Genomic DNA, 21,201 nt, shown 5'->3' on the forward strand with positions numbered 1-21,201 from the left:
TTCGAACAATTGAATTACATTTTTTGGAGATTATGGAATGGGGTGCATGTAGGGAGTTCTTTTTTAAATATGATAATTAAAGTAAAGACCAAGAAGAAAAAAAAGTAAACATAGAAAAATTTTCTAACTAAAACGTTTAGCTGTACGGAGGAGGCGAGAATCAGTCCAAGAGTTTTTTTTTTTCTTGTCCAGGCTTGGGTTTGTGTGTATGTGTATGTGTGGGGAGAGAGAGAGAGAGAGGGAATTAGCTTATTATGTTGAAAGTAATCAAGTTCTTGTAGTATGATATAGACACAAGACCATCGTATTCTCGAATGAACTGACATCTTAGACCTAATACAGTGTTTCCATTAAAAATATACAGACCAAGTATATTAGAAATATATATTTGGCAGTTCAAGAATGTCCGCTGTTAAAGTCATGATACTACGTATGGTTGAATCCCCTATGCATATATGAGGGACTATATATTCTATAATCTCGATTTTTTATTATATTCCTCAACTTTATCTATAGACGCTCTTTTATTTGAATTATCACAGCTTCTACAAGAATCTATAACTAGATCTCAATGATCAAGACTGTTATCAACTAATCTGGAAAATAAAATATTATACTGGATTGCATTCCTTAACACCCAAAAAGATTAAATAACAAATTAGATCTTACCGTTAATAAAATTTACATTAGCATAGAAAGACTCCTAATAGATGGAGTTCTATACTTTGGATCCCGATGTCCTCTGTTGAACGTAATCAATGCATTCATTAACGCTGTATATAATTATCTAAAGATTGTTCAGCTTATGTTCATAAACATTCTACGTAACTTTTGATAAAGCAGCAAGTCATCTACTGCACTGCCTTTAGATGCATTATTAACTTCAAGCGCCTGAAATCATTGAGGATCCTCTTTCCTTTCTATTGAATAAGCTTACTATACGCTAACCTCGTACATATATCAATATTTTTCCTTAGTTTATCTGTTAGTTAGCTATTTGTACAATCCTTTACGAATTTATTTACCTTTTGTACCATAAAAACTCGTCGTTACTACTGTCATAACCTAGTTAGTAATACTTTGTTCGGCTCCCCTCTCCTTACCCTCACTAATTATGTTATAGCTTTATTATTATTTTTTTTGTTATCTTATATTTTCATTGATAACAAACTAATCTAGGCAACTTTGATGTAATTAGCACCTTACTGTGTTTTTTTTTATTAACAACTACTATACAGAGGAACAAGCTGTTGATAAGGTGAGGATAAAAAAAACAGGATAAATCTGCGAAAACTTTGTATAAAACTTTTATTATAGATTGAATAAAATTAAAAAATTGAATTAAAATTGAATTATAAAATTGAATTATAAAATGAGTGCAAAATGGATCCTTATTTATATCTTTTGGGAACAGAATGAAGATATCTTGAAAGAAGAATATTTCCCATAAGATGATTAAAGTTATTTTATTTGAGCTCTCTGGCCTTTGCCCTGATTGAGAGTTAATCTCAGTTAACTCACTCTAATAAATATCAAATTATTCGTATTCGTGCTCGATCTAGCCGGTTCGGTTATTTTTCTTGAAACCAAATAATGAGATCTCGTTTGTTCATACTTGTGAATGATATAGGGAAGATGCTTTTGATGTATATATTTATTCCTTAATGTACTACTTGAATGAATATCAATATAGTGTATAGTGTATAGTGTATAGTGTATAGATAGTATATGATTGTATTTATAAATTAGTATATTAGATAACATTATAACAATGATGTGTATGTATAACTAATAGGTACAGTCTATAATTCATATATGTCTTTATCATTAATAGCTCTTCACACTATTGTTTGGCTTATCATTATCTCGTAACGTTAGTATTTATTTTAATATTATTATTTTTCTCATTACAAGAATGTCTTATATAAACTGAAATCAAATAATATTGTATGCATAAAGTGTACTACTAATAACTATAAATATCATTCGAGTCCTTTATAACTCTGATCTGTATATTATAAGATATTATGAAATGCATCATTATATACACAACAGGCATTCTATTATTTAACTAGCTTAAATGATATAAAAGCTCTTTTTAAAAGACATCTTAATTTGTTCAAATATATTTTCTTTTCCCAGCACAATGAGTGAAGTGTAATAAATATTTTATCCTTATTCTTAATATCTATATGCACTGAAAATATGCGTTGTTTGTGTATGTATTATTACTGGATCATTGAAATCTCAACAGGAAAAAAAAACATAGCAAACATAAAACAATAGTCAAACAAGAAATTAATAAATTATAGGATGAAGTTTATTTGTAAGCTACGCAAATACTAATATGGTAAAGTAAATAATAGGAATATTAGTAGTTTATTGGTAAATAGAGCTTAAAAAAAAACTTTGATGAACAAATCATAATCAGAATGTTTATGTATTCTCATGTATATGATAAAATACATAATTAAGCCTTTTAATACAAACACATGATTCTGATTACTTGTTGTATAGTAATATTATGTAATTAGACTGTATACTTAGACAACAAACGATCACACGATTTAAATAGAATAAGTTCATTTTCCTCAGAATAGGCAAACACATCGATTATTTGTAGTACAAACACTGTGGGGAATATGGATATAATTTCACATGTTAGAATATAATATACTGGATTAGGTATAAATATATACCATCATCAACTATTTTGTCCTACAATACATTTATTTTAAAAATATTCATGTGAAGTACTCATCATTTATCACAGTGAATATAAATATTAGTTCTTTTTTTTTTTTTCATTGTGCACCCCTTTTATTTCTTACCTTTCCTTTCACTCTTACAATGTCAAAGAAATTCACTATTGAAGAAGTTGCAAAACATAAACAAAATGATGACTGGTAAAATATAAATACAGTCTATTCTCTTTTGATACTTCAAATTATTTACACATTTTATTATATATTTTTTTTAAAAAAAAAAGCTGGATTATTATTCATGATAAAATATATGATATTTCCAAATTTTTAGATGACCATCCAGGAGGCAAAAAAGTCCTTTTGAAAGCAGCCGGTACAGATGCTTCAAAACAATTTGATGCCTTTCACAGTCCTACTGTATTAACAAAGATTGCCTCTAAATATTTAATCGGTGAAGTTGGAAATGCAGACAGTGATCCTGTTGAAACAGATGATGTAGTTGATCAAAATCCTCTTCAAGTTGGAGAAGTCTATGGTGATATGGTTCCATTTGGTGATCCAATGTGGTATCAAGATTGGTTTAGTCCTTATTATAATGATTCTCATAGAGCTGTTCGAAAAGCGACTCGTGAGTTTGTTGAACGAGAAATTATGCCTTTTACTCATGAATGGGATGAAGCCAAGGCAATGCCTCGTGAAATCTATGTAAAGGCAGCCAAAGCTGGTATACTTGCTTCTGCTGTTGGTCATGTTGATCCTGAATATATTCCTTACGACTTACCTGGTGGTGTAAAGCCAGAAAATTTTGATGCTTTCCATCATATTATTGTTACTGATGAATTATCTCGTTGTGCTTCTGGTGGTGTATGTAAAAAAATAGAATTAATACCATATATTTATATACAAATATATTAATAATAATAATTATTAAATATATACACATATATATATATAGGTCACTTGGGGGCTTATTGGTGGTCTTGGTATAGGTCTTCCACCTGTTATTCATTTTGGTTCCAAATATTTGAAAGATAAAGTCGTTAAGGATTGTTTAGCAGGTACAAAAACTATTTGTTTAGCTATTACAGAACCATCAGGTGGTTCTGATGTTGCTGGTCTTCAAACAGAAGCCAAAGATATGGGTGATCATTATGTTGTAAATGGTGAAAAGAAATGGATTACGAATGGTACCTTTGCCGATTATTTTACTGTAGCTGTTCGTACTGGTGAGCCAGGTTTCAATGGTATTTCCTTTTTACTTTTAGAACGTAATATGCCTGGTATTACAACACGACAAATGAATTGTTCCGGAGTCTGGCCTTCAGGCACAGCTTATATTACACTTGAAGATGTCAAAGTGCCCAAGGAGAATTTGATTGGTAAAGAAAATAAGGGTTTTAAATATATCATGCAAAACTTCAATTCAGAACGTATGGGTATTGTTATTCAAGCAAATCGGTTTGCTCGTGTCTGTGTAGAGGAATCATTAAAATATGCTCATAAGCGCAAGACATTTGGTAAACGATTAGTAGATCATCCAGTCATTCGTAATAAACTTGCCCACATGATTAGGCAAGTGGAGTCTACTCATGCCTGGATGGAATCCTTAGCTTATCAATCTATGCATATACCTATTGAAATCCAAGCAATTCGTTTAGGTGGTCCCATTGCACTTTGTAAAGCTCAAAGTACACAAACGTTTGAATACTGTGCTCGTGAAGCAGCCCAAATCTTTGGTGGTTTAGCTTATACTCGTGGAGGACAAGGTGAAAAAGTAGAGCGTTTGTATCGTGAAGTACGTGCCTTTGCTATTCCTGGTGGCTCTGAAGGTATGTGTATATGATATATAAAGATTAAAATACAAAGTAGTTGACCCGTCTTTTTTTTTCTATTTATACACATATAGAAATTATGTTGGATCTTGGTGTTCGTCAGGCAGTAAAGGTGGGTGCTTTTATGGGTGCAAAGATGTAGAATATAGATGTATGTTGATTATTTATTTACAAGTGCAATAACTTTCACTTATTATAAAACTTAATTATCTATAATAAAGTCGTTTTTTTTTTCTTTCTTTCATTCTATCTACAAAGATTTCTTTCTGACGAATATAATACAGCCCAAGTCAAAAATAGATATTTATTTACTTTCATTCAATTCAACTGTTATAAAAATTACGTTTACTTTGACTTAATATTAAAAACTTAATGATCTTTTACAAGCTCAAATCTATTTCTAGTTAAAATAATATGGGATCTTATGTCTTTAAATCCATCATTTATTCTTCTTCCCAGCAGAAATGTGAAATTGGGGGGGCTTTTTTTTGTCTTAATTAGCATAAAATTATATCCAATATTTATACATGTCAAAGACAATGCTTACTCCCCCTTCTAAAAGAAAAAAAAAAAAGGCCTTTATACGATTTTTTATTTAATCAGCTAAATAGATCAATTAATTCCAAACAAAAAGCATATTTTTTTTCCAAAAAAAAAGGGGGGAAGGGCTCACACACTATCTTCTGTAATCCGAACCGGGTTGATTTGATGCATAAATGTGCAAAATTTGTACCTTCATTTAATCACAAAGCCTTTCTTTCTTTCTTTCTTTCTTTCTTTCTTTCTTAAACATAAAAGATGTCACTACAAAAAAGACTTCCTATTTCTTTATTGATTTTCTTTATTGTTTTAGTTAATTTATTAATGATTTATCATTTTATGCCCTTTAATAATTCTAAAATCTACCCTTCTCCTCCTCAACGAAACGATACAAATAGTTATCCTCCGTATAATCCGCCACAATATGGTTTGAAACTTGTTCGGCCTAAAGATAAAAAGTTTACAAGTCAAGTCTTGGAAGATTATTTAAAGTCATTTGAAACAACTATGAAAGATAAAGATTTATACACTTTGTTGCAAAACTGTTTACCAAATACTTTAGATACAACTGTTGAATGGTTTAATGAGAATCATCAAGATCCTCGTACTTTTCTTATTACAGGAGACAGTAATGTACTAAATAAAAATAGGTTGATAGAAATTTAATAATCTTATAACTGTTATACATTATAGTTCCAGCCATGTGGATTCGAGATTCAACTAACCAAATCACTCCTTATTTACGATTTATAAAAGATGAACAGCTAAGAGATCTTATTTTTGGAGTTCTTCAAGTTCAGGCAAGTTTTTTAAATTATGATCCATATGCAAATGCCTTTTTGAGACCATGGTATGCGCCTAATAAAAAGCAGGATAAAAAAGGTTCTACCTCAGATCATGTTATACCTCCTTATGACCCAAAAATTGTCTGGGAATCAAAGGTAAGAAGAGCAATAATCATATATAAACTATGTATTAACATGATGGGTATAAAAAATAGTATGAATTGGATTCGATAGGTCATTTCTTTCAATTAACGAATGACTATATAGAAGCAACAGGTGATATTAAACGAGTACTTCAATCTAATGACTGGCTAAATGCAGTGCCACGTATATTTCAAGTATTAGAAGATCAAATGCAAGACACATGGCCAGCACGTCAATTACTGAAATGGAATAAGTCACCATTTTATAAAACTCAATCTACTACTAGTTCACCAGAGCCTGTTTCTCTAAATGATGGTTATAGATTTAGAAGAATGACGGACAGACCTACTGAAACATTAGGGGAATATGGTATTGGCGGCATTACAAAAAAATGTGGTCTAATTAGAAGTGCTTTTAGGCCAAGTGATGATTCAACTACATTTCCATACTTAGTAATGTATATATAATGCACTAAAAAGTCGAGCTTTATATTTATTTATTTATTTATTTATTTATTTATTGCTTATAAAATCTTTATTTAGATACCTTCTAATGCTCAACTTTCAGTTCAACTGATTAAACTTGGCCAACATATTGAAACTTATTTACTAGAAAATAATAATGATGATGATGCAGAATTGGTTAAATTACATAATCAAATTGGAGTTCATTCCAGAGAATTAGGAGAAATGGTACGACAAGCTATTTATGAACATGCTATTGTTACACATCCAGTATTTGGTCAAGTATTTGCTTATGAAGTAGATGGTTATGGATCACAATTGATGATGGATGACGCAAATACACCTTCATTATTGAGTTTACCTATTCTTGGTTTTATTGATAAAAATGATATGATTTATCAAAATACGCGATCTTTTGTACTATCAAAATGGAATCCATGGTATTTTGATGGAAGCTTTACGAAGGGTATTGGTGGTCCACATACAGGACAAGATATGATATGGCCAATGAGTTTATTAATGCAGATACAAACATCTACATCAGAGAAAGAAGTAGTAGAATTGATTGACACTTTGAAAAGAATAGCATTTATGACAGGTACAAACTTAATGTGTGAATCATTTAATGCAAGCAAACCAAGTTCATTTACAAGGCCTTGGTTTAGCTGGGCAAATGGATTAGCTGGAAATACAATTTTACAAATTATACATGATTTTCCTCATTTAGCTTAATTTTATTCTCAATTTTTTTTTTTTTCTTTTTTTAATTTAATTTAATTTATTTCTCTCTATTCATGTTTAATAAAAGACGTTCTTCTCCAGACAAACTGCCGAGTTATAAATATACAAAACGTTTACCTTCGAGGAAAAAACAGAAATGGGTTTTGAGAGTGGCATTTATAGTTTTCATCATTTTATTCATTTTATTCATTTTTGGAAAACAACGTCGTAATAATCTATCAACAACAACAACATTAAACGCATTTGACATGAATAGCCATTTACATGACTCTAATCGGGATCTCTTTGAAGTTCAACTTAATTCTCCAAATTTAAACACTGATAAAAACTTTGAAGAACTTACAATTGCTCGCAAAGCAAAACTGACAACAGTGGGTACCACGATTCCTAAAATCGTACATTTTATTTACGGTTTAAGAGATCCTCAACCAACACTTGAACTTATTCATTATATTGCTATTAAATCAGCTCATGATGTCTTGAAACCTGATAAGATCATGTTCCATTATCATTATTTACCTGTAGGCGAAAACTTTGAAAGAGCCCGTCCAATGTTAACTTTGAATCAAGTCCCTTTAATTGATAAAGTGTTTGATAGGCCAGTAACCCACTATGCACATAAAGCTGATGTTATTCGATTGCAAGTTTTAGAGGAAATTGGCGGCATCTATCTTGATCTTGATTTAATCTCTTTAAAACCTTTAGATCATTTGCTTGATCGTGAATTTATTATGGCTCAAGAAGGAATTGGTAAGATATTCTTAATAAGACCCCCCCCATTATTTCTTGTCTAATTTATTTATTTATTTATTTATAGATGGTTCAGTTGGGTTATGTAACGCTATGATAATGGCTAAACCTCATTCACGCTTTATTCAACGTTGGTATGCAACATATGCTTCATTTGATAATACAAATTGGAATTACCATTCAGTTATTTTACCTGGTAAATTAGCACCCTTTTTCCCTGAAGAAATTACGGTTTTGAATCATACTGCATTCTTTTGGCCATTATGGGATAGTCATGGTTTACGAACATTATATTTGGAAAAGAGTTATGATTTCTCTGGTAATCTTGGAACTCATATTTGGGAATCTGCTGCAAATAAAAACTTGATGAAAGATATAAATGAGCAAGTCATTATGGAAATAGATAACAGTCTTTATTGTCAATTAAGACCATTTTTGTTGGATGGGAAACCAGATCCTCGACCCAACTCTTGCCGTATCTTATCACACACGGAACGTTCTGATTACCTTATAGGGCATTGGGGACTAAACGAAAAGCCAGTATCTATCTATAATCCTATGCCTGCTAAAGATGATTCAGGTAATGATTTAACAGGTCTAATCAGAAATGGACACTATAATGAGGAAGGAGGTGTTTATCTGTCAGGAGAAGCAAGTTATATTTTCTTAACTGTACCTACAGAAACATCAGCTAAATCTCTTACTGTAAGTTGGTGGATGAAGAAAACAGCAGGTGAAAAATCAAATGGTCAAATGGCAATGGTTATCCAGACTTATAATGGTAGAATTTGTATTGAAACTTATTTACTTGAAAATGGTGCCCTTTCTGTTCAAATTAAGACGATTCATAGAACAAATGGACCGAAATGGGAACAAATTGAGGAGTTAAAGTTGAGGCCTTCACCCTATCCTATTGATGATAATAAGTATCATCATTATGTGCTTGTAATAGAAGATACAGAAATAGCACACAAGAAAGAGCAGCCAACCATTGTACTTTATATGGATGGTTATGTTGCTATAAGTAGTACCAATTGGTATCTCCCAGAATCTATTAATACCATTGTACGTGGTATTTGGTTTGGATCGATTGAACCTCTAAATGATAAATATCAAAATCCTTGGGATAATTCTGTAAACTTGGAGGCTCATTTTCGTGATATTTATGTTTGGGAAAAAAGCTTAAATTCAGATGATATCAAGCATATCTACGCTACCTCTGTATCTGCTATAGAAAATGTTGATAATAACAGAAATAAGGATAAGAACATTACGCTAAATCCAGTCAAATTTAAGAATAAAGACGTTGAACAGGTGAAAATAGAAGAGAATGAAGAAGAAGATTTATTATGGGAAACTGACGACCAATTGGATGATTGATGAAGTATTTCAATTAGTGCATTTTTTTTTCTTTTTCATTGTATAGCATCATTTAGTCTATTTTACTAGTTTTTTTTTTTTTATACATACAGATATATATATAACGAATAACAAATAATATATAATATAATAATGAAATGCACAAACTCTAGCCTTGGAATTTTTTGATCGTCATCATTTGATTTAACATTTCTTGAAGTTCAGGCATTTCAACTTTATTCTCCAGACTATTGAAATATGCAATTAGATGATTTATATTTACATGTGTATAAATGTACACATTTTACCTAGGAACAAGCGCTTTCGCTTCTTCTGCATCTTCACAACATAAATTAGCAAGTTGTGCTACTTCGTATTGTGACATATTATCTTTTGCAAGAACTCTAATCATTTTAAAATATAGATCAATATATAATTTATATATAAATCAATAGATTAAGTTTTACTGTCTAACTTCACGGACTGCTTCTATGTTGTTAAATTTACTAAAAGTGCGTACATAGTCTACTGTCTTTGACATGACACTAATACAAAAATAATGTAAATTTTTTTTTTTTGATCAAAATAAAATTCAATGTAAGCATTTTACTTTGTTCTAGGTCTAGTATCTGTTCCGTTTTCTTTAGAGTCTTCTTGAGCTTCTAAAATAATTCTTACTTCAGATATATATAAACATTGTGCCGTGGAAAATTCTAAACGTTTTTGTTTTTAAATGAATTAAATCTTGATTGATTTTTTATTTTTTTTTCTAAAAAAAAAAAAAGAAGAAAAATACCTTCACCTAATTTTAAAGTAGAAGCATCTTCTTGATCAGGCCCACCACGAATTATATGTCTCTTCTTGCCTGCCATTTATTGTTATTAATCAAGTAGAAGAAAAAGAAAAAAAGGATAGAATAAAAGACAGCGGCTACAATGTTAAATTGCGGTTTTTAGAAAAACTATTTCCTGAATTGAATTAAATTATTTTTTAAAAATTAAATTGCAGATTTTTTCTTTACTACAGTGCAATTATGCATTTTGACTGAAATAATTAGCATCTCCCAATATAGTTTTCTGCTTTAAGAGTACAATAAATAGTAAGTTTATTTTATAAAAAAAATAAGCTTTTTTCTTCATCTATTTTATTATTGACGTCCTTAGCTATGATAATGAAGTTTTTTTTTTTTCGTAATATTACGACGGATGTGCCTATACACTTGATAAACATATATTTTAATTAGTTACTTCACATATTGGAACTACTTTAAGGCCTTTGTTATAAATCATCCTTTTATTATTACAACTATACAAAATTAGAATTATTTATAGATTTAGTTTTGATGTACAAGAGTAGATCTACTCTTTACCGACTATAATAGGAGATATAAGAAGCAGAGATATATAATATATTTTGACGTGGTCTGTACAGTATTTCTACTTTAAAGTCGAACGATGTATGTTTTTTCTTTGGCCGAAACAAAATCAATGTTCAGATGCTTAGCTTATCCTTTTTTTTTTTTTTTTTTGGATGAAGAAGAAACGAAAACAGAAAAAAAAAAGAGGCACTTACAGACGAATGAAAAGTTAATGTTCAGACTTTTTACCTGTAAAAAATCTTAATTCCTTTAGAAGGAGAACAGTGTTCGATACGACGATGTAATAAAAATAAAAACGTTATTTCCTTTTTTTTCAAAAATGCTTGTGGACGATCATGGTCACTGATGATTTCTTTTGAAATCTTGAAAACATTCTTCGAAGCATTGGTATCGCATTGTCATAATCATTTCACAACTTTGGCAAGTGAAAACACTATTCAACCCAGATATACACTTCAGTGAAAGACATTTTGTTACATAAATGGCAGCCTTAGTATTGTGTCCAGTTTTATCTTTCTTGTTATGTTGGTATTAATTCCCAAGAGTCTTCTTGTTTAGTGAACTTGTAATTTGGACATTCTTTTGATCTTGAGCTTTTATGACCATCTTGGCGGCAACTTGAGTATACTAGTTCCACTCACTACTTGTTGAACCTCATTACTACATTGTTTCTGCTTTTTTGACTCAATTCTTTCATATTCCGTACTTCTTTTATGCTTTGTACTAACTATGTTATGTACGTAGATATTAGGTATTGCTGTTATATTTTCTATGTCATGTATATAAACAAATATGTATTTACCATGTGATGACATTGATGCAAAATATTTGCATTGACTACTTCTTTTTGCGTGATATCCAGGTTTGCTGCAGTCCTTGCATCTGACTTCAGCTAAACAAGATGATATAAAATGTATTAATTTTTGCAAGTATACACGTATAATATCGCCTATAAGTTTTATCTTGTTCTTCTTCTATCTCTTTTCTTCGATTCCAAGCCCCTTTTAGGATTTCACCAATTCTTTCTCAAAACATTTATTTTATAGGTATATTGCAAAAAAAAAAAAAAAAAAAAAAAAAAAAAAAAAAAAAGAGAGAGAGAGAGATAATGATGATGTATAATACCTGATCACAGGTGATAAAATTGATAATATATTGTGATTGATGGTTTTTTTCTTCTTTTTTTCTTTTCTTTTAAGTATGTATTGAAGAGAAGATGTATGAAAGTATACTTATTTGAAATGCTGAATAGTTAATATCATATATAAAATAATGTCAAGAGTTATTTCCTTACCACTGCTACTATGTATATACACGAAGGGCCTGAGTGTCCACAAACAGGTAATAGTACGCGTTTAGTCGGTATTTCCTGGCTTGAGATTAAAGAATGTTAGATGCTAAAGGCTATATTTTCATTTAATGAAACAACACCATGTAATTGTTCTCATATCTTAACATCAAACAATCAAAAGCGCATAAATAGAGATCCTTCGCTGACAGTATATCTTGAAAAATAACAATACTTCCATATACAAAAGTGCTAACGAGTTAATAATTGTTGCACAATCAATCGAATTGAATCAGAGAGACCCTTGAGTAAGTGGCACGTTATCTGAGCAAACACGATAAACTTCTTACAGATTATCAGACCAGTTTTCATGCAATTGATTTTAATACAAATAGAATGTATTATTTTGCAGTAATGTAGATAGTTCTTGGTCTTTCTTTTAGAGACATTAAATATTCTGATAGTCGTATCTCATTAGTTCTTTTGTCTGTTTTACATGAATATTACAGAGATATTAAACGTACACTCTTTCCATTTGATAATGAAAAGGTGACAAGTCAATGACTATGTATATTATAAATCACCATTGCTATTTTGAAAACAGCTCATCATTTATATGAACCAAAATTGGGACGTGATACACTATCTTAAATACAATACTGTTTTTTTTTTTCTCTCTCTGGGCAAGCTCAATAAATGGTTTAAAGTAGCATGAGTTTTTGAGTAGAAGAAAAGTATATGTACTATGTAATGAGCTAATTACGATACCACAAAACTTCTTCTTGGCAATAGTAGTGATCATACTAATGTAATATTTCAACCTGGACGTATACAAACCCCTTTCTTCATCCATCAACAACTAATAGCCAAAAGTAACAGACAGCAGCATTAAAACTTTTAAAAAAGAAAATGTTACCTCATTACAGCTTCTGGTGTACAGACACATGTGCTATTAGATGGATGAGCTGAATATCTAAACACTGCAGCAGTGGGCAGAGCCCTTTATTATATTTCAGGTTAAAAAGTCTGTACATTAACCTCTCATTTGTCTGAAACTAATTTTTTTTATCTTTGCTTCTTCTTTATCCAAAAAAGGTAAGTTGGATTTTTTGAAAATTAATTTTGATTCGCCCAAAAGAAAAAACTAACATCGTCTGAATTTAAAATAGAAATATTGTATTATGCCTCCAATTTGTGATATGTTTACGATTATTTTATTTTATTTTTTTTTTTTTTTTTATATTTTGACTAATTGTACTTAGAACATGGCAAAGCCTAGGATAATAAAAATCCTAATTGGTTTAGTCACCATAGGTTTAGTCTCACTTGAAACTAGTGCTGAATCACCTACTGTTGACTTGACATTGGTCGCGCCTTGGTCATCTCCTAATTTTATAGTTGAAATCGCGTAAGTTTTCAATTGTTTTTGTTACTTTATAGTTAACTATTTAACACTATTTCTTTATTTTGGTTGCGTATAATATATACATACACACATATATATATAGTGAAACTATAGCCACCTATAATGAAACAGCTTATTTTAACTTTATTCAGGACTTCATTGCACTTGAAGAAAAGTCATCAACGTTGACCCCTCAACAGTTATATAATGAAGCTCTTGAAGTGATTTCTTCAATGGGCATTGAAGAAACTAACTTTTTTAAACTTTCATTAGCTGTACACGAATCAGCTCCTCGTATAGAAGCCTATAATCAATATTATCGTGAAAGTGTAATACCAACACTGTCTAAATATGATGACGACTGTAATGTGTGGATTCAATTTAAAAACAGTCAGATATGTAATGTTCATCAATTTATTAATCGCTTTAATGATTTGCAACAGAATACCATTGAATCGTTGGATGTTTTACCTTTTGATCATGTTTTCAACCCCACTGGTGTCACAACACATTCTAAACCAATTTTGATATTGTATACAGACCGATTTTCTAACTTGTTCGCTGAATTTCACAGCTTCTTAACGACAGCAGCCAAGGAACAGGGATTTTCTTATATTATCCGTTATAGACCTCCAAAATCATCTATTTTTTCACCTTTATATCTGTCAGGCTATGGTGTCGAAATGGCTTTAAAAAAGACGGATTATCTAGTAATTGATGATAGATCTTCTGAAAGTAAGTAAATGGGGAAAGGGAGTTTTTTTTTTTTCTAAAATAGAAACATCCTAATTATATATGTATATATATATATACATATTCAAACATTAGAAGCGTCTAAAGATACTATCAAGAATAAAGTCTTAAATATGGGCAAAAAATTCGAACAATCCTTATTTCATACAACTCAAAAAGCTACTATCAGCCCTTTAACACCTAGTGAGATTCATAAACTCGGTTTTAAGGCTGCCCAATTTGTTGCAAAGTCTTCAAAACCCCTTGAAACATTAAATCAACTAATTCAAGATTTTCCTAAATATGCCAAAAGCATTAGTGATATAGAGTTAGATACTCAATTTGAGAAAGAGCTTTTGGACAATCAACTTGAAGTTCTTCGAGCTGGCATGAATGCAGTTTGGTTAAATGGAAGAGGTCTTGAATATAGTCAACTGGATCCTTTCTTGTAAGTAAAAGTTATATATTCTTATTTAATATTCGTAAATATTTAAACATATTTATCCTTTTTTTTTTCTTTTTTAGCCTTGTTCGTGCATTACGTTCTGAATATAAGCTGATGCAAACATTTAAAAATCTTGGATTTACTTCTAAACAAGCAATTAGTATTATCTCTAATCCATCATTGTCTAGCGCCAATGGTTTTGGAGAGCAAGTGAATAGTGAAATTTATGATGTTCGTGATACGCCTGAAGACCCATTTATAATTTGGTGGAATGATTTAGAAAAAGATAAAAGATATAGAGACTGGGCTTCTGATGTGACCGAAGTAAATTGTTTACCCTTTATCAGTTTGTTTAGATGTATATATGGCTAACTGTTTCTTTCAAATTTTTCTTTCTTAATATATATACATACTAGTATACTAGACCTATTTATCCCGGACAGTTGCATCAAGTGAGAAAGAATGTATTCAATCTACTTATGGTAGAAGACTTGGCTCAAGTTGAGTCTCTTTCTCGAATTGTTAATGAACTCTATGCTATGGTCAAGCGATCTGTTCCTATAAGGTTCGGTATTGTTCCAATTATAAAGAAAGATGGTAGTACATGTAGGTATAATATCCATTATGTTAAGTATCCGATTGATTGATTTGTTTTTTTTTTTCATAGCAACTATTATGGCTCAAGCATTGCATTATATGAATGAGGAATTTGGGAAAAGTTACGGCATGAAGTTTTTAACGGATGTAAATATTATCATCGTTCCTTTGATATGTTTTCTTTTTCTCTTATATTTTATTATATACAATAATAGGTTATGGAAGGCATTTATGCTAATGGAAAGAGACAGCCTGATCTAGAGGATATTGAAGCTAGTTTCACAAAAATATCCACTATGGCAAAACCTAAATCTGGTGCTAGAAAACCTTTTGAGGAAGCTATAAAAACTCAAGATATGTTTATTCAATCTAGTCATGCATTTTTAAAACGTTTAGGTATCAGTCATGTGGGGCCAGAAAATGGGATTATGTTTATGAACGGAAAGCTTCTTGAGCATAATGAAGAAAAAGTATGTTTTTTTTTGACATCTTAAGGTGTTTTTTTTATTAATATAATTTTGAATTGTAGATATGGACACAAGTCTTAGTGCCCTCTTTGATGGAAGTTAGTCGAACTATTAAAGGAATGGTTTTCACAGGAGATCTTACTAATGATCTCGATTTCTATGAATTTTCCATGTCTCTCCCTACTGTTCGTCGCACTCGTAATGAATACATTGCACCATCTAGCTCACATCCTCTTCGTATACAAGACTTTAATCATGTTGAAAAAATAAATGAATTAAAATATTTCCAAGCCGGTAAATATATAAATATTCACATATTCATTAATAGGAATCAAAAAGACTAAATCCTTTTTTACACTTATACTATAGATGAACAAATTGTGCCTAAAGCTAATATTTGGGTATTAGCTGATTTAAATACCATTTTTGGCCAGAAACTTGCATTTGAGGCGATTAATTTTGCAGTATGTTATTAAATATATGCATATATTGTTAATTTGCTAACGTTTATCTATTTATTTATGTTTATAGGAAAATAATCCCAATGTTAGAGTTGCATTGGCTCATACCTCTGCTAATCAATCTAAAATGGATGCTGAAGTTACTATTCCTGTAGTTGACGAACATAAAGAACCCAAATTTTCAGATTTACTTGGAAAAATAATTTTCAATAATGCGGATGTTAGTATTTCCTATTTAAAAGAGCTTCTTTCTCGAGCTATCGAAAACTATATACCAAATCAATCTTTTAAAGATAAATCTTCTATTGAAGCTATTATTCCTGGTTCTCCCATTATTGAAATGGTTTCAAGTGAACAATCTAAAAAATGGATAACTCTTGCTGAAGCATTTGAGAAAGATGGTATTGAAAAATCCTTTTTTGGTGTTATTATTAATGGAAGAGTAAATATATACATATACATATATTTATATATATGTGTGTGTGTGAAAGATATAATTTGTAGTCTAATTTTCTTTTCTTTTTTTTTTTAATATAAACAATTAGGTTGTTGGTCCCTTTTCCGAAGATACTGAATTTACAAAAGAAAATTTCGAAACACTTTACAGTTTCGAGTATTCCAAAAGAATTTCACCTATTGAAGAAGCTATATCGGAAGCAAACTACACTATATCTGTAGAGCATTCTAATGCTGATATGTTGGCCAAACTTTCTTATATTATTGAGTCAGATAAAATGAATACACCTAAAAGTTTGATTGAAAACAGTGAGCCAGATAATCGCAACAGAATTTATCAAAATATTCCTGGCACAAAGTATACACGTATTGTTATTGGTGATCTTGATAACTCCTTTTTAGAAATTGGCATGGTAATTGATCCGCTTAGTGAGATTGCTCAGAAATGGGTTCCCATCATTAACACGCTTGCTGAAATTGAAGGAGTCGCGGTAGTCATGTATCTTAATCCTGTAAACGGCTTGAATGAATTACCTTTGAAGCGTTTTTATCGATACGTGTTTGATAATGAGCCCCATTTCGATCCTACTACTGGTGTACAGACCGTTCCTACAGCCTATTTTGCAGATTTACCTGTTGAACCCCTTTATACATTAGGTGTTGATACGACTAATGCATGGCATGTTACAGTTCGAGAAGCCAATATGGATTTAGATAACATTCTTTTAACCTCTCTTAAAGAAGAGAATAGTGTCTCTGCTGTATATGAACTTGAAAATATCCTTTTAGAAGGCCACTGTCTTGACTCTGCAAACAGATCTCCTCCACGCGGCCTTGAAATTGAAATCACATCACCCTCAAACCAAACCCGCAAAGATACTTTAGTTATGGCCAATCTTGGTTATTTCCAATTGAAGGCCTTACCTGGAGTCTGGGATTTGGGTTTGCGTGAAGGACGTTCTTCTTCTATTTATACTATTGAAGATATTGGAACAAAGGGTAAATGGAATTGGGAAGCTGCTGGAAAAGGGGTTGCATATACTAGTTCTTTAGCTATAACTTCATTTGAAGGCTTGACAGTCATGCCTCTTGTTCATAAGAACCCTGGTATGGAATCTGAAGATATTCTCGAAAGTGGAGAACATAAAAAAAACAATGAAAATAATGGATTATGGTCATCCTTGTCCAATAAATTATTTGGAAAGAAAGGACATACAGATGATACAAATCTAGTTTCTCAGCCTAAGCAAGCGGAGATCAATATATTTTCTGTAGCTTCTGGAAAACTTTATGAACGTTTCTTATCGATTATGATTGCATCTGTTATGAAGCATACTAATAGTACAGTTAAATTTTGGTTCATTGAAAACTTTTTATCGCCTGAATTTAAAGTAAGTTCTTTGCTGCTGCTGCTGTTGTTGTTGTTATTGCCTTTATTTCATGAAATTCAATTTACTTAAATATATATGTATATATGTTTTCATAGGACTTTGTACCTTATATGGCTGAAGAATATGGTTTTGATTATGAAATGGTTACTTATAAATGGCCCGCCTGGCTTCGTGCCCAGCATGAAAAGCAACGTACCATTTGGGGATATAAAATTTTATTCCTGGATGTTCTTTTCCCATTGAGCTTGGATAAAGTTATTTTTGTCGATGCTGATCAGGTATACATTTATATACAAATATGTGTTGATTCCGAAATAACATTTCCTTTTCTTTTCTCTTTTCTTTCTTTCTCTCTCTCTCTTAAAGATTGTTAGAACTGACCTTAAAGAATTAGTAGATATGGACCTTCAAGGTGCACCTTATGGCTATACTCCTTTCTGTTCTGATCGTACTGAAATGGATGGTTTTAGATTCTGGACTGAAGGATATTGGAAGACACATTTAAGAGGCAAACCATATCATATTAGTGCACTTTATGTCGTTGATCTGGATCGATTCCGTCAATTAGCGGCTGGTGATCGTTTGCGTGCTCAATATCAACAACTTAGTGCTGATCCTAATTCATTAGCTAATCTTGATCAAGATTTACCCAACAACATGCAACATATTGTTCCTATTTTCTCTTTGCCACAAGAATGGTTATGGTGTGAAACTTGGTGTAGTGACGAAAGTTTGAAGACAGCAAAAACGATTGATTTGGTAAGAGATAGATGCATACTAATTCAAGTCCAAATATGTAGCTAACACTATTTGTTTATGTGTGTGTAGTGTAACAATCCATTAACAAAGGAGCCAAAATTAGATCGTGCACGTAGACAAGTCCCTGAATGGGAAATGTATGATAACGAAATTGACAAATTACGTAAAAGAGTTGCTGATGATATGACAGTGGTTGCTAAAAACACTGGAGATCAAATTATTCTTAACGATCGACAGCATGTAAAAGATGAATTATAATATTGAATAATTATTTATAATAAAAAAAAAAAAGAAAGAAAGAAGATATTTTGCTTATCTTTTAAATTCAACCAACTATAATAAATAATGAAGAATGTAAAATGTTTATTTTCATTCATACATTTATAAGCTTATTTTATTTTTTATTTTTTTTTTTTATTTTTTATTTTTTATTTTTTTTTTAGAAAGTATAATTTATTTCTCCCCCCCCTTTTTTTTAATTTATACAAAGAATGAAACTTTCTTCTGTGACACCCATTGTCCATAAATCAAGTTTTCAGGATGACAGCCATGAAAATATCTTGGACATTATAAAGCTTTACAACGATCGTCAAGACGCCACCACTACAACAATAATCAAAGAACCTATAACAAATAAACAACTGCATTTGTTAAATTATCGATCATCCAATTTTTATGTCATTGTGACGGCAGCCTTGGGTATCATTAGTAATGTAACGAAAAGAGCTCTTCAAACAGGGAGAATATGATACAAAAATATATATATGTATATATATATTGATTTTTTTTTATCTTTTATAGATTTATATGAATGTGACAATATCATTTATTGTACCGTACTTGATTGAATCTAAAGGCATACTTTCTTCTTTTAATATCTATATCTTGTCTGGATTTTATTTCTTGGGTCATTTAAGTAAGTTGAATACAACAAATAAACATATCAATTGTTTTTTTTTAATAAAAACATTATCCCTTCCCCACCATTTCCCTTTTCTTTTTCTTTTTTTTTGTTGGGTGGGGGTGGGATATAACAGGCAGCTTAATCTTATTTGGATGGCTATGTAATCATGAATCAGCAGAACAACGAAAAATGTCACTGTTATTTAGTTCACTTGCCTCAATTGTGATAGTTGGCGTTTTAATTATTGCATTCAATGAACATTGGATATTATTTCCTATAAATTTCTTACAAGGATTATCGAATGGGGCTATTTGGCTTACGTGTTCTATATCCATAGCAGATCGATGGTCACTTCATAAATTGGGATCTATGGTTGGGCTCATTGGTGGGCTTTACTCATTAGGTATGGCACTTGGTTTAACTGTAGGAGGTAAAAGCTAATTTATCTATTTATTTTTTTTATTTGATTTGTGAAATTAAGGATTCATATTAATACATTTACATATCATAGGAGGTAAAACGATATACTTTTGTATATAAATATGTATATATATGTGTGTGTGTTTTAGAACCAATATTAATGGAATTATACATGTATATATATATATGTATAGCATTGTATCAATATATAGGATTTAAAGCTTCTTTAATTAGCTCTTTAATAGTGAGCAGTCTAACCTTCTTTATGCAGCTTATGATCACTGAAAGGCCATCTGCCACTGAAACACCTGATTCAGGATCACTACGACATAAAGAGGAAACACATCATTTTAAAGAGGATACAGAAAAAGGGGATTCATGTTGTAGTCATATGTCCTCCATGTCTACAATCAATCTCTGGGACCCTTCTATGATCTCGGAAGAAGAAATGAATAGCAAAAATATGAAAAAGCAACTTTCAAATTCAGTTATTTTTAAATCCTTTATTTCTAAAGACTTTGCTACATTGATGTGTCAAATGATCCTCATATCTATTGTTTTAGGAGCATTGAAGGTAGATAATTCAAAAAAAAAAAAAAAAAAAAAGACTAGTTTCTTTATATCTATTTAATATAAAATCTTATGTTTAGGTAACTTTGTTGGAAAAATTAACATATCAAATGTATGTTATAAATCCCATTTACCAGAATATCATTATGAGCACTTTTCTACTTCCATTCTCAGTCTCATGTTTTATTCATGGATGGCTATGTGATCGCTTTGGTTCTAAATTAGTCAGCCTCATATCGCTCATTATTTCTATTCCATCTTTTGTTTGGGTTGGCATACCAAATCAAAATATTCAAAGCGTTGTAGCCGCTCTGACTGTCTCTGGTATGACGACAGCGGGTATCTGGGTTTCAATCATCTTTTGTATTATTCAATTTGCACAACAGCCTCATCCAATCTCATTATTGTTACTGATAAAGGAGGAGGAGTCTAATGTTAAACTTACTACCGTGCATCAAAGGCAATATAGGATCATTGTTTTATGTTTTATCAGTATGGTTTTTGAAATTGGATCCTTTGTAGGCGCCTCATTTTTATCAAGATTAAATGAATTAATTGGATTCTTTTGGTTGTGTTTTCTGTTTGCTGGACTATTTTTATTATGTATT

General features: G+C 30.9%; 6 protein-coding genes across 6 annotated transcripts in view; 5 read left to right on the forward strand and 1 right to left on the reverse strand.

Moving 5' to 3' along the window:
- Positions 1 to 2,742: 2,742 nt before the first annotated feature.
- Positions 2,743 to 4,781, forward strand: BX663DRAFT_507796 (acyl-CoA dehydrogenase/oxidase). The gene is made up of 4 exons (XM_051527391.1): positions 2,743 to 2,906; positions 2,990 to 3,569; positions 3,661 to 4,534; positions 4,612 to 4,781. The coding sequence occupies exons 1-4, from the start codon at positions 2,851 to 2,853 to the stop codon at positions 4,677 to 4,679; spliced, it is 1,578 nt and encodes a 525-aa protein (XP_051383175.1). The 5' UTR covers positions 2,743 to 2,850; the 3' UTR covers positions 4,680 to 4,781.
- A 635-nt stretch (positions 4,782 to 5,416) lies between these two features.
- BX663DRAFT_485932 (uncharacterized protein) lies at positions 5,417 to 7,202 on the forward strand (the record flags this gene model as incomplete). The annotated part of the gene is made up of 4 exons (XM_051524643.1): positions 5,417 to 5,705; positions 5,771 to 6,018; positions 6,078 to 6,458; positions 6,549 to 7,202. The coding sequence occupies 4 exons, from the start codon at positions 5,417 to 5,419 to the stop codon at positions 7,200 to 7,202; spliced, it is 1,572 nt and encodes a 523-aa protein (XP_051383176.1).
- Positions 7,203 to 7,708: 506 nt separating this feature from the next.
- Positions 7,709 to 9,341, forward strand: BX663DRAFT_434026 (uncharacterized protein; the record flags this gene model as incomplete). The annotated part of the gene is made up of 2 exons (XM_051523037.1): positions 7,709 to 7,961; positions 8,029 to 9,341. 2 exons carry the CDS (start codon positions 7,709 to 7,711, stop codon positions 9,339 to 9,341), a joined length of 1,566 nt encoding a protein of 521 aa, XP_051383177.1.
- Positions 9,342 to 9,624: 283 nt separating this feature from the next.
- Positions 9,625 to 10,192, reverse strand: BX663DRAFT_433800 (HRDC-like protein; the record flags this gene model as incomplete). The annotated part of the gene is made up of 4 exons (XM_051523019.1): positions 9,625 to 9,724; positions 9,788 to 9,865; positions 9,931 to 10,033; positions 10,117 to 10,192. The coding sequence occupies 4 exons, from the start codon at positions 10,190 to 10,192 to the stop codon at positions 9,625 to 9,627; spliced, it is 357 nt and encodes a 118-aa protein (XP_051383178.1).
- Positions 10,193 to 13,214: 3,022 nt separating this feature from the next.
- BX663DRAFT_507804 (UDP-glucose:glycoprotein glucosyltransferase-domain-containing protein) lies at positions 13,215 to 19,001 on the forward strand. Its single transcript, XM_051527392.1, has 14 exons — positions 13,215 to 13,394; positions 13,495 to 14,126; positions 14,220 to 14,571; positions 14,649 to 14,892; positions 14,985 to 15,174; positions 15,236 to 15,312; positions 15,381 to 15,635; positions 15,695 to 15,926; positions 16,002 to 16,096; positions 16,164 to 16,535; positions 16,639 to 17,940; positions 18,036 to 18,218; positions 18,307 to 18,699; positions 18,769 to 19,001. The coding sequence occupies exons 1-14, from the start codon at positions 13,252 to 13,254 to the stop codon at positions 18,955 to 18,957; spliced, it is 4,659 nt and encodes a 1,552-aa protein (XP_051383179.1). The 5' UTR covers positions 13,215 to 13,251; the 3' UTR covers positions 18,958 to 19,001.
- Positions 19,002 to 19,190: 189 nt separating this feature from the next.
- Positions 19,191 to 21,201, forward strand: part of BX663DRAFT_560744 (major facilitator superfamily domain-containing protein) — a gene marked incomplete at its 5' end in the record, with an annotated part of 2,282 nt that continues 271 nt past the window's right edge. The window contains 5 exons of the mRNA XM_051531906.1: positions 19,191 to 19,412; positions 19,501 to 19,615; positions 19,737 to 20,033; positions 20,218 to 20,597; positions 20,674 to 21,201. The exon at positions 20,674 to 21,201 is cut by the window's right edge and continues 271 nt beyond it. Of these exons, the coding sequence (XP_051383180.1) occupies positions 19,191 to 19,412; positions 19,501 to 19,615; positions 19,737 to 20,033; positions 20,218 to 20,597; positions 20,674 to 21,201 (1,542 nt within the window). The remainder of the gene's footprint in view (positions 19,413 to 19,500; positions 19,616 to 19,736; positions 20,034 to 20,217; positions 20,598 to 20,673) is intronic.

Source organism: Cokeromyces recurvatus, assembly GCF_025118155.1.
Source record: "Cokeromyces recurvatus strain NRRL 2243 chromosome Unknown BX663scaffold_11, whole genome shotgun sequence".
In the NCBI taxonomy this organism is placed as follows: domain Eukaryota; kingdom Fungi; phylum Mucoromycota; class Mucoromycetes; order Mucorales; family Mucoraceae; genus Cokeromyces; species Cokeromyces recurvatus.